General features: G+C 41.2%; 1 protein-coding gene across 9 annotated transcripts in view; it reads right to left on the bottom strand.

The window, feature by feature from the left end:
• Positions 1 to 12421, bottom strand: part of KDM6A (lysine demethylase 6A) — a 280386-nt gene that overhangs the window by 204079 nt on the left and 63886 nt on the right. For all 9 annotated transcript variants that reach the window (XM_073359011.1, XM_073358944.1, XM_073358964.1 and 6 more), the window contains one exon: positions 3516 to 3565. In XM_073359011.1, coding sequence (XP_073215112.1) covers positions 3516 to 3565 — 50 coding nt within the window. The remainder of the gene's footprint in view (positions 1 to 3515; positions 3566 to 12421) is intronic.

Raw genomic sequence — 12421 nt, 5'->3', positions numbered from 1 at the left:
ACAAAATATTTAATTACAAAGTACATCAAGACAAGCTATAATACTGTCACCTAAAATGCACTGGAAACAATCTGAGCTGTAGGACTTCCTATGGTCTTGCTGTACAATTTTTCTCTGAATCAGACATTGTAACCAAAACAAAAAGATATTTTACAAAATACACATTAAGGAAAAGAGGAAAATCCACACAACAGAGAAAGATCATTCTCCAGCCCCGTCCCAGGCAGCTTTGCAACTGTTATTGCAACCTGGCACTGCAATAGAGTTTCTTTCTTAAGGGAGGAGGGGATGGTTGGTCTGTACATTCCTACTGTCATAATATACCTAAGTAGTCCCACCCTAAAAAATTTTTAGAATCAGAAAAGAGAAAAAAAGTGATTCTTAGTTCTGTTCCAAGAATGACTAAAGTAAAGTAAAGCCCAAAAGTAACTATATAGTATGTAATGACAGCACAATTTAGAATAATGTCCCATTTGGATGAGACCAAGCAGCAGCAAAACTGGCCATTTTGTACCAGCCACACTGCTCTTACAATACCAAAATGAAGGTTACTTACCTGTAACCAGCATTCTGTGAAACGACCTCTGCATGGTCCTACTCTTGGGATGTGCAGACTATGCAGCTAGGACTTCAGTGCATAACCAAGAGTAGGAATGTGCACAGGCCACTTGAAGAAAAACTGTAAGATATTAACTCAGTACAAATATAGAACTTTTTAAACAGGTTAGTAAAATAAATGCAACTTGTGTTTATCATAAAAATCTCTTGGATTGTGCAAGAACAAAGTAAATTATTTCTTTTAAACATATTCATTTTACAGACACTGAGTTAAGTTTAAAATCAAATACTCCTAACAAAAATATACAACTCACTCTGCACTCCAACACGACAGTCTATTGCATAATCAGTATCTCTTCTGAGGTGAGCTATTAAAACGTGAGCCAGACAAGTGATCCAAATCACAAAATGCTCTTAGATGTTTAACACAGAAATGATGCCTACAGCATAGACACAGTTAGAATAGATTGCTTGATAATTAACCAATTGTCCCTGCACTTTGATTTATATAACCTAAAGGTTACAATGAATCTCAAAGACTATATATAGCAGAATATCAAATCTCTGCTTTTTTTAAAAAAATTATCATCCCTTTTTAATTTCAGCTGCTATCAGTTCTTAAGAATGATCTCAGCTCCAAAACCTCTCCTGACAGGACACTTCTCAGGTGGCTGTACAGTAGTGGAGCCTCTGAGAATACTAGTCCAGCTAGAGTAGCCCCCACCAACTGATCCTCCCGCGCCCAAAAGAGGGAGTGACCAGTAAATCCATGTAGAACCAATAAAGTCTTTCCTCCTTCAAATTCCTTTTGTACACCTGCATACAGGGAGCCTCTCTAGAGCTAGCATCACATAGTACACAATCCCCTCAGGGCCTTCAAATCCTGCCCTTTCCTCCACATGCAACCGAAGATATTTTATCCAACTACAGACAACGCCCCATGTGGGAAGAGACTGAGCGGAATTTGTCGAAGTACACTCTGATTTCATATGCTACTCAAAGACAACAAAAAGTTGATATAAAGCTATCAGTCAAAAATCAATACATAAGAACAGAAGAGCGGCCATACTTCGTCAGACCAAAAGTCCATTTAGCCTAGTATCCTGTCTTCTGACAGTGGCCAATGCCAGGTGCCCCAGAGAGAATGAACAGAACAGGCAATCATCAAGTGATCCATCCCATCACCCATTCCAAGCTTCTCGCAAACCGAGGCTAGGGACACCCTCCCTGCCCATCCTGACTAATAGCCATTGATGGACCTTATCATTTATGACTCAATTCAGCAAAGCATCATTCCTCACAAAATCACTGAAGGATCATATGTTTAAGCATATGGGGGCAGAAAGCTGGACAGATCGTTGTGGGGAGAGGTAGATACGCTGGAAGGGAGGGATAGGGCCCACAGGGACCTAGACAAATTGGAGGATTGGGCAAAAAGAAATCTGATGAGGTTCAACAAAGACAAGTTCAGAGTCCTGCACTTGAACAGAAGAACCCCATGCACTGCTACAGGTGGGGACAGACTGGCTAAGCGGCAGTTCTGCAGAAAAGGACCGGGGGATTACAGTGGATGAGAAGCTGGATATGAGTCAACAGCATGCTCTTGTTACCAAGAAGGTTAACGGCATACTGGGCTACATTAGTAGGAGCACTGCCAGCAGATCGAGGGAAGTGATTATTCCCCTCTATTCAGCACTGGTGAGGCCACATCTGGAGTATTCCATCCAGTTTTGGGCCCCCCACTATAGAAAGGATGTGGACAAATTTGAGAGAGTCCAATGGAAGTCAACAAAACTGATTGGGGGCTAGGGCATATGACTTATGAGAAGAGTCTGAGGGAACTGGGCTTATTTAGTCTGCAGAGGAGAAGAGTGAGGGGGGTGGGTTGATAGAGTTCAACTACCTGAAGGGGGGTTCCAAAAAGGATGGAGCTTGGCTGTTCTCAGTGGTGGCAGATGACAGAACAAGGAATAATGGTCTCAAGTTGCATTGGGGGAGGTCTAGGTTGGATATTAGGAAAATCTATTTCACTAGGAGGATCCTGAAGCACTGGAATGGGTTACCTCGGGAGGTGGTGGAATCTCCATCCTTAGAGGTTTTTAAGGCCCAGCTTGACAAAGCCCTGGCTGGGATGATTTAGTTAGGGTTGGTCCTGCTTTGAGGAGGGGGTTGGACTAGATGACCTCCTGAGGTCTCCTCTAACCCTAATCTTCTATGATTCTATTAACTTTAAGCATGACACGAAGTTAGTCACACTCTCAAGCACTTTTCTGAATAGAGATGGACTTAAGCGTTTTCTGGAATTAGGGGCTTAAATCAGCATTACAGAATTTTTCCATATGAAAATAAAATCATGTACAATATTGTTTTCTACACTCGGTCATATAAAGAATTTTTCACCTTTACAATCTTGCCACCTTTGCTTACTCTTGTTAAAGATACCATTATTAATATGAATACAAGTGTGAATATTTTTAAGAGTCTGCATAAAAAGACACTTCCTTGTTTATGGTCTAAGTGAATTCTAATACAATACTGAAAGAATTTCAAATAATAATGTCCCATGGTCACCATGGAAATCAAAAGTACATCAGGAAAAATGCCCTGGGGTTAAGGCCAAAACTTGCACAGAAGTTTTCATGTGATTGCAATTCTCTCAATACTCAAACTTCCTCAAATATCTCACAGGGGTAATTAATGAAAAATTGCAGTAAAGATGGATCAAAACAAAATTCCACAAAAAACATGACTAGTTTTTGGAAGTGTTAGCTAGTTAAACAAAAGGTTTGTTTCTATTTTTAACTTAGACAAATTGTATGTACAGAAGGGGAAACATTTCCATTAATACGAATGTTACATGGCAAAAAATAGATGCTGCAGAGTTATACCCACATTAACCCACTTTAGAAATCCAAACATTTAGAAGACAATTAGAAAAAAAATAAGTATGTACAGACCTTCCAGTAGTCAGATTGTAAACTGTAGTACCTCTGGTAGGCAGATAATGCTGCAATAGAGAAAAAGGTGGTTGTTTTTTAAAAAGAACAAGACTGAAAATAAAGCCTTAAGGGTATAAAAATATGCAATATGGAAATGATAGTGTTACTTTTATTAAATTATTTAACAATAAACTATGCACTGTTATGGATAGAGTATTTCCTGAAGATTACAATTTTGCTGTAGAAAGTGTCTCAACCAAAAAGTGAATGTTATCATGATTTACATAATTTACATAAAATTCAATCTAGTAACATTTTAAAGTAAGTTTATGAAAGAAATTATTGACTGAAATTTTGGTTTGACAAAGCTGCTATTGATTAAATTTAAATTACTTAGCATGTTTACAATGCTCTCTGGTGTCTTGCACAATTTTTGCAAGGGAAAAAGACCAGACTGATCTACAGAAAGATTACAGAAGAAGCACCCTCTCCCTTTCCATGATCAGATAAAGGGTGGTGACAGCGGGAGCAAAGCTTCAATTTTATCCAACACTTACCAAGCCCAAGACCATTATGAAAGACAGAGCTCTTAAAATGGATCTAGACACAGTACTCTGGTATGAATCACTGAATTACCATAATTTGGAGATAGAGTTCTCAACAAATCATTGTTCCTGCAACTTACTGCTCTCCCCTCAAAAAAATTCTGGTTAATAGGTTTAGTCTTTTGGCAAGTAAATGTCTGTTGTGTTTTAAAAAAAAAAAAAAAAAACCAACCCAAAGTCAAGCCCCACCTTTGCTAATTAATGTACTCACTGCCAGACAGGCATAAATACAGGGCTTATATTCTTATGAAAACAGGTGCCATGCAAAAACACAAGTAGCATTTTAAATAACGATCCATTAGTACCTTAAAAAGTCAATATTTTCACCTCTGAAAAGTATCCGTTTCATAAGAAATTTAATTAAGTTTAATAGTAGCATCCAATGTGCTAAGAACTTTCCAAAGACTCAAAAGGAACTGTCCCTGCTTTGAGGAGCTCACAATCCAAGGAAAGACAGGAAAGCAGACCATTATGGGGAATGGGAAAAGCAATAGGTTTTCTATATGCAAAATTAACCCACTGAAGCACCATAGAGTGGGTCTCTAAATTATAGCATACTTGATAGCATACTTGGTAAGCGCATGCCCTACATACTCAATTACATAACAGACCAAGAGCCATTCAAGACTTTCAGAAATATCGCAGATACTTAAGAGCAAGAATACAAATATATATTTACAAAAAACAGTGTATTTCTAGATCAAGCTCCTCACCATGCGATTGGATCTAATCTGGGACTTTTTGGGAATACTATCATATTACATGAAAAGTACGAATGTAAAAGATGCAACACAAATCTAAAACTATATTCAAAGTTAAGGCAAATATTTCATCTTTTACACCTGACATCCATGAGTCCAAAATCATCAACTTAAGTTACAGATATAAAAGCAAGCTTCACTGATTTGCTATATTTTGATGATCAGTCAGCCTTATTCTTAAATTTGATATTATTTTGAGAAGCCATAAGGATTTGGGGTTTGGTTTTTGGTTTTTTGTTGGTTAGTTAGTTTTAATCAAACTGCAGTTACTCTTTAAAGGGACCACATCAACATTTTTTGCTGTAGATTTACATGCAACACAAGATACTGTAGATTTACATTCCTTCTATTTACACCTATCTACACAACAAGTCACTTTTACTCCTCAGACTGACCACCATTAATAATGCATAGCAGTTATATGTATAGCTTATCTGAATAAGACTATTCTGAAAAGAACTCTGAACACTTAATCCAACTGACGATTTCACGACAATTAATTCAAACAGTTTTTAAAAAATATTAAGTCTCTTCACACACACACAAAATAAACTATTGTATAAGTCTAAAATCAGCTGTGATATTAATCATAGGCTGTGATATTTTACAGTATCACTAACCAACTGAGTCTTTCCCAATTTAAACACCTCAGATATTCATATTGAATTTAATCTACAAAGACAAGTAATTTTTGAACACATGGATGACCTTCCTCTGACAATCATCTATAAAACAAGAGATTTTCTTTCTTGTAATGTTTCAGATTCTCATAGCAAAGAGTCCACCTAAAACTGAAGGAAGTTACAAGATTACTGTTTTTAAACAATACAAGTAATTTTAAAAACAGTATATTATTTAAGATTTAACAAACTGTAGTAATTAAGAGAACATGTGTTTTTATATAGAAGTGCATTTCATTGCACTATAATAATCACCAAGAAAAACACGTTAAACAGTCGAAAGTTTTTATATACATTTTTAAAGAAATTTAAGCATAAGTTCATATCAGTAATACTAATCAATTAAAAAATTTCCTATTGATTATTATAGTAAAGTCTTGTTAAAACCTCAAAACTGAAAAAACTAAGTTTTACCATTCATACTCTTAAAATTCCTCAGCTTTAAAAACAAATTTCACCAGTCATTTTCACTTAGATGAGAGTCATTCACTTTCTGGTTTTCATATATTAAAATAATGTTGTGACTTCTGTTTTCACAACCCCTAAATAATGTTTAAATTAAAAAAGTTAATTTGAAAGAATTTTCATAAAAAGATTGGGAGGGGGCCTAAGTTTCTTTTACTATAACGAAGACCATTTTCAATACAGCTGTTTGAAAGACAAAGGGAACACTTCTAAATTAATAAATACTACTCAAAGGATACAAGTGATATGCATCTCAGATTAAGAAAATCAGTTAATGAATTTACCAAGCTGACAACTGTTGCTGAAAAGTCCTAAATGAATATGGAAACCCTGCGGGCTGCAAAAATAAACAGGCTTACCTACTGCCTTACAGTGAGCCCAAACGAATTCCATAATATGATTGAGGAAAAAAAGTACGATTCCCATCTGAGTTTATTATAAACAGTATTATAGGAAGATTTTTTTTTAAACCAATTTTATTGTATGAAGGGAACACACTGCTATTATAATAGAGGAAGTTGAAAGCACCTCTTTTCAAAAAGTCTGCAGAGTAGAGCCTGGCAATTACAGGCCAGTAAGCCTAACTTCAGTATCAGGCAACTATACTGACTGGAACGATAGCAATAAAACAGAATTACCAGCCACCGATAAACACATGTTGGAAGAGTCAACACGGCTTCTGTAAAAGGAAACCATGCCTTACCAATCTATTGGAATTCTCTGAGAGTACCAATATACATGTGGAGACGGATGATCCAGTGGATATAGTATACTTGGACTTTCAGAAAGCCTTTGACAAGGTCCTTCACCAAAGGCTCTTAAACAAAGTAAGCACTCATGGGATAAGAGAGATGGTCCTCTCCTATCTTTTAACCAATTACTAATCTATGAAAGAAAGAATAGGAATAAATGGTCACATTTCACAATGGAGAGAGGTAAATAGTGGCATCCACCAAGGATCTGCAGTGGGACCTGTGCTGTTTAACATTCATAAATAATCAGGAAAAAGGGGTAAACAGCAAGGTGGCTAAATCTGCAGATGAGACAAAATTACTCAAGATTATTGAGTCCAAAGCCGAAGGTGAAGACTTACAAATGGATCTCATAAACCTGGGTGATAGGGCAACAAAATGGCAGATGAAATTCAAAGTAATACACATTGGAAAACATAATTAGAGCCCTGTGCGGATACAAATTTATATCCGAGGATATAAATCGGTATCTGTGGAACTGCAGGACTCTCCTGAGAAACTCAGCAGCAAAGGGAGCAGAGCATGGGGCTGCCGCTTCCAGAAGCCAGCACCCCACACTGGCAGCTCCTCTGGTGCAGTTGTCCCATAGAATCATAGAATATCAGGGTTGGAAGGGACCTCAGGAGGTCATCTAGTCCAACCCCCTGCTCAAAGCAGGACCAATCCCCAATTAAATCATCCCAGCCAGGGCTTTGTCAAGCCTGACCTTACAAAATTCTAAGGAAGGAGATTCTACCACCTCCCTAGGTAACGCATTCCAGTGTTTCACCACCCTTTTAGTGAAAAAGTTTTTCCTAATATCCAACCTAAACCTCCTCTCCCACTGCAACTTGAGACCATTACTCCTTGTCCTGTCCTCTTCTACCACTGAGAATAGTCTAGAAACATCCTCTCTGGAACCACCTCTCAGGTAGTTCAAAGCAGCTATCAAATCCCCCCTCATTCTTCTCTTCTGCAGACTAAACAATCCCAGTTCCCTCAGCCTCTCCTCATAACTCATGTGTTCCAGACCCCTAATCATTTTTGTTCCCCTTCGCTGGACTCTCTCCAATTTATCCACATCCTTCTTGTAGTGTGGGGCCCAAAACTGGACACAGTACTCCAGATGAGGCCTCACCAATGTCGAATAGAGGGGAACGATCACGTCCCGCGATCTGCTCGCTATGCCCCTACTTATACAGCCCAAAATGCCATTGGCCTTCTTGGCAACAAGGGCACACTGCTGACTCATATCCAGCTTCTCGTCCACTGTCACCCCTAGGTCCTTTTCCGCAGAACTGCTGCCTAGCCATTCGGTCCCTAGTCTGTAGCGGTGCATTGGGTTATTCCGTCCTAAGTGCAGGACCCTGCACTTATCCTTATTGAACCTCATCAGATTTCTTTTCGCCCAATCCTCCAATTTGTCTAGGTCCCGCTGTATCCTATCCCTGCCCTCCAGCATATCTACCACTCCTCCCAGTTTAGTATCATCCGCAAATTTGCTGAGTGTGCAATCCACACCATCCTCCAGATCATTTATGAAGATATTGAACAAAACCGGCCCCAGGACCGACCCCTGGGGCACTCCACTTGACACCGGCTGCCAACTAGACATGGAGCCATTGATCACTACCCGTTGAGCCCGACAATCTAGCCAGCTTTCTACCCACCTTATAGTGCATTCATCCAGCCCATGCTTCTTTAACTTGCTGACAAGAATACTGTGGGAGACCGTGTCAAAAGCTTTGCTAAAGTCAAGAAACAATACATCCACTGCTTTCCCTTCATCCACAGAACCAGTAATCTCATCATAGAAGGCGATTAGATTAGTCAGGCATGACCTTCCCTTGGTGAATCCATGCTGACTGTTCCTGATCACTTTCCTCTCATGTAAGTGCTTCAGGATTGATTCTTTGAGGACCTGCTCCATGATTTTTCCAGGGACTGAGGTGAGGCTGACTGGCCTGTAGTTCCCGGGATCCTCCTCCTTCCCCTTTTTAAAGATTAGCACTACATTAGCCTTTTTCCAGTCATCCGGGACTTCCCCCGTTCACCACGAGTTTTCAAAGGTAACGGCCAATGGCTCTGCAATCACAGCCGCCAATTCCTTTTGCATTCTCGGATGCAACTCGTCCGGCCCCATGGACTTGTGCACGTCCAGCTTTTCTAAATAGTCCCTAACCACCTCTTTCTCCACAGAGGGCTGGCCATCTATTCCCCATGTTGTGATGCCCAGTGCAGCAGTCTGGGAGCTGACCGTGTTAGTGAAGACAGAGGCAAAAAAAGCATTGAGTACATTAGCTTTTTCCACATCCTCTGTCACTAGGCTGCCTCCCTCATTCAGTAAGGGGCCCACACTTTCCTTGGCTTTCTTCTTGTTGCCAACATACCTGAAGAAACCTCTCTCTCGCTAGCTGCAGCTCCAGGTGCGATTTGGCCCTCCTGATTTCATTCCTACATGCCCGAGCAATATTTTTATACTCTTCCCTGGTCATATGTCCAACCTTCCATTTCTTGTAAGCTTCTTTTTTATGCTTAAGATCCGCTAGGATTTCACCGTTAAGCCAAGCTGGTCGCCTGCCATATTTACTATTCTTTCGACACATAGGGATGGTTTGTCCCTGTAACCTCAACAGGGATTCCTTGAAATACAGCCAGCTCTCCTGGACTCCTTTCCCCTTCATGTTAGTCCCCCAGGGGATCCTACCCATCCGTTCCCTGAGGGAGTCGAAGTCTGCTTTCCTGAAGTCCAGCGTCCGTATCCTGCTGCTTACCTGTCTTCTCTGTGTCAGGATCCTGAACTCAACCAACTCATGGTCACTGCCTCCCAGATTCCCATCCACTTTTGCTTCCCCCACTAATTCTTCCCGGTTTGTGAGCAGCAGGTCAAGAAAAGCTCTCCCCCTAGTTGGCTCCTCTAGCACTTGCACCAGGAAATTGTCCCCTACGCTTTCCAAAAACTTCCTGGATTGTCTATGCACCGCTGTATTGCTCTCCCAGCAGATATCAGGAAAATTAAAGTCACCCATGAGAACAAGGGCGTGCAATCTAGTAGCTTCTGCGAGCTGCCGGAAGAAAGCGTCATCCACCTCATCCCCCTGGTCCGGTGGTCTATAGCAGACTCCCACCACTACATCACTCTTGTTGCTCACACTTCTAAACTTAATCCAGAGACACTCGGGTTTTTCTGCAGTTTCATAACGGAGCTCTGGGCAGTCATACTGCTCCCTTACATACAGTGCTACTCCCCCACCTTTTCTGCCCTGCCTGTCCTTCCTGAACAGTTTATAACCATCCATGTCATGTGAGTTATCCCACCAAGTCTCTGTTATTCCAATCACGTCATAATTCCTTGACATCACCAGGACCTCCAGTTCTCCCTGCTTGTTTCCAAGGCTTTGTGCATTAGTATATAAGCACTTGAGATAACTGCTGATCGCCCCTCATTCTCAGTATGAGGCAAGAGCCCTCCCCTCACAGACATTCCTGCCTGTGCTTCCTCCCGGTATCCCACTTTCCCACTTACCTCAGGGCTTTGATCTCCTTCCCCCGGTGAACCTAGTTTAAAGCCCTCCTCACTAGGTTAGCCAGCCTGCTCGCAAAGATGCTCTTCCATCTCCAGCCCCACCCACTGGAGCAGGCACCAGGCTCACTGGCAGCTGTCCCTGGTCATACTTTTGTGTTCAAGCGGCACACATGCCCCCAGACAGGAGATGGAGACAGCTTCGTGGAAGGGACGGGGCAGGGCTAGGGGTGGTACAGCCACGCTGCAGAAGCTGCTGGTGCGGGGCGCTGGCTCCTGGGAGCAGCGGCCCCACATTCTCTTCTTTTTGCCGCTGCAGTTCCCAGAAGAGCCCTGCATTCCATAGATATCGATTTATATCTGCGGATATAAATTTTTACCCATGCAGGGCTCTAAACATAATCCCAACTATATATACAAAATGGAGTCTAAATTAGTTGTTACCACTCAAGAAAGATGAGGTTACTCACCTTATCCCACAACTGAGGTTCGAGATGTGTCCCTATGGGTACTCCAGTTTAGGTGTGTCTGAAGCCCTGCGCCTAAAATCAGAGATTTTTGGTAGCAGGGCCAATTTGGGCTGCACATGCGCTCTCCCCATCTTTCAGAGTAGCAGCCGTGTTAGTCTGTATTCGCAAAAAGAAAAGGAGTACTTGTGGCACCTTAGAGACTAACAAATTTATTTGCGCATGCGCTGCATTTGGCCGCTATATAGTGCTGTGCGGCCAAACAGCCCTCAGTTCTTTCTGTACCAGTCTGTATTAGCAAAAAGAAAAGGAGTACTTGTGGCACCTTAGAGATTAACAAATTTATCTGAGCATAAGCTTCCGTGAAGTTGTTAGTCTCTAAGGTGCCACGAGTACTCCTTTTCTTTTTGCGTATACAGACTAACACGGCTGCTACTTGTATACAGACTGGTTTCAGAGAACTCTGTAGATGAGAGGGGGGCAGGTAGTGGAGCACAGATAGGGATAATACTTGAAGAAGAGAATGTTACTCACCATGTGCAATAACATTAGGTTTCAGAGTTGGATTCTTTATTGATGATAAAACAGTCAGTTCTAATAGTGCATCAGATGCTGATTTGAGCTATTGCATAATGCTCTGTAAACGTGTGAACAGATGCACAGGTTGCTGCTCTACAAATGTTTGTAATCTAAATGTTGTTCAAGGAAGCTCTAGAGGTGGAGAGTGATCTTGTACAGTGTGAGTTGCAAGTCACGTTGACAACAGCAATAGTTAATACAATCAGAAATCCATTTTGAGAGTCTTTGCTTAAATATGGATTATCCTTTAGATCTCTCTGCAATAGTAAGGAATAGTCTTGGTGATTTCTTGAAAAGTTTGATCCTTTCTAAATAAAAGGCTTACACTCTCCTAATGTCTAGTGTGTGGAACACTGCCTCCCTTTTACTCTCGTGAGATCTGGGGAAGAATGATGGGAGGTGAATTCATGAAGGATGAAGGTATTTTTGGTCGGAACTTTGAATGTGGTCATGAAGTGGCTTTATCCTTGAAGAAAACTGTAAAGGGATGAGGTAAGTCTGTGAGATCACCCTCAAGAGGATGCGATTGCCTTTCTTATGGCAGTCTTCATAGAAAGATGTATGAGCCACCAGGTCATCATATATTTAAAGGGCTGGGGGGGGGACGGGGGGGAGAGGAGAATTGGTAAGGCGTCATAGAACCAGGTTAAGGTCCCATGGTGGCGTAGGATCTCGAATTTCAAGTTAGAGCTTCCAAATACCTTTAAAAAAAATTGTTGTACGATGCACCAATAGTGAGTGTCCATCAATCTTGTGGGGGAAGGCCGCGTACTGGCCACGAAATGGATTCTCAGCAAACTCAGGATATCTAATCCAGCAGCAGCGGTAAAGCAGAGGATATATAGCTGTAACCTGTCTACTGTCACACCAGATCCAGAATCTCTTCCATTTCTGAAGGAGAGCATGGTGCATGGCTGTTTTTCTGCTATTTAACAGTATCTCTTTTACATCTTCAGGACAGCTCGTTGTGACATTTTGGAACCATCAAGGACCCATGCTTTCAGGTGGAGAATTCTAGATTTCTGTGATGGATCTCGCCTTGAGAAAAGATGTTTGGAATGGGATGAACAGTGATGGGGAGGGTGGGGGGTCCCGTATACCATCATCCGTAAA

This window comes from Lepidochelys kempii, chromosome 1 (assembly GCF_965140265.1).
Source record: "Lepidochelys kempii isolate rLepKem1 chromosome 1, rLepKem1.hap2, whole genome shotgun sequence".
Lineage (NCBI taxonomy): Eukaryota > Metazoa > Chordata > Testudines > Cheloniidae > Lepidochelys > Lepidochelys kempii.
Note: the sequence above shows the minus strand (reverse complement) of the source record. Positions and strands in the feature narration are given on the sequence as shown.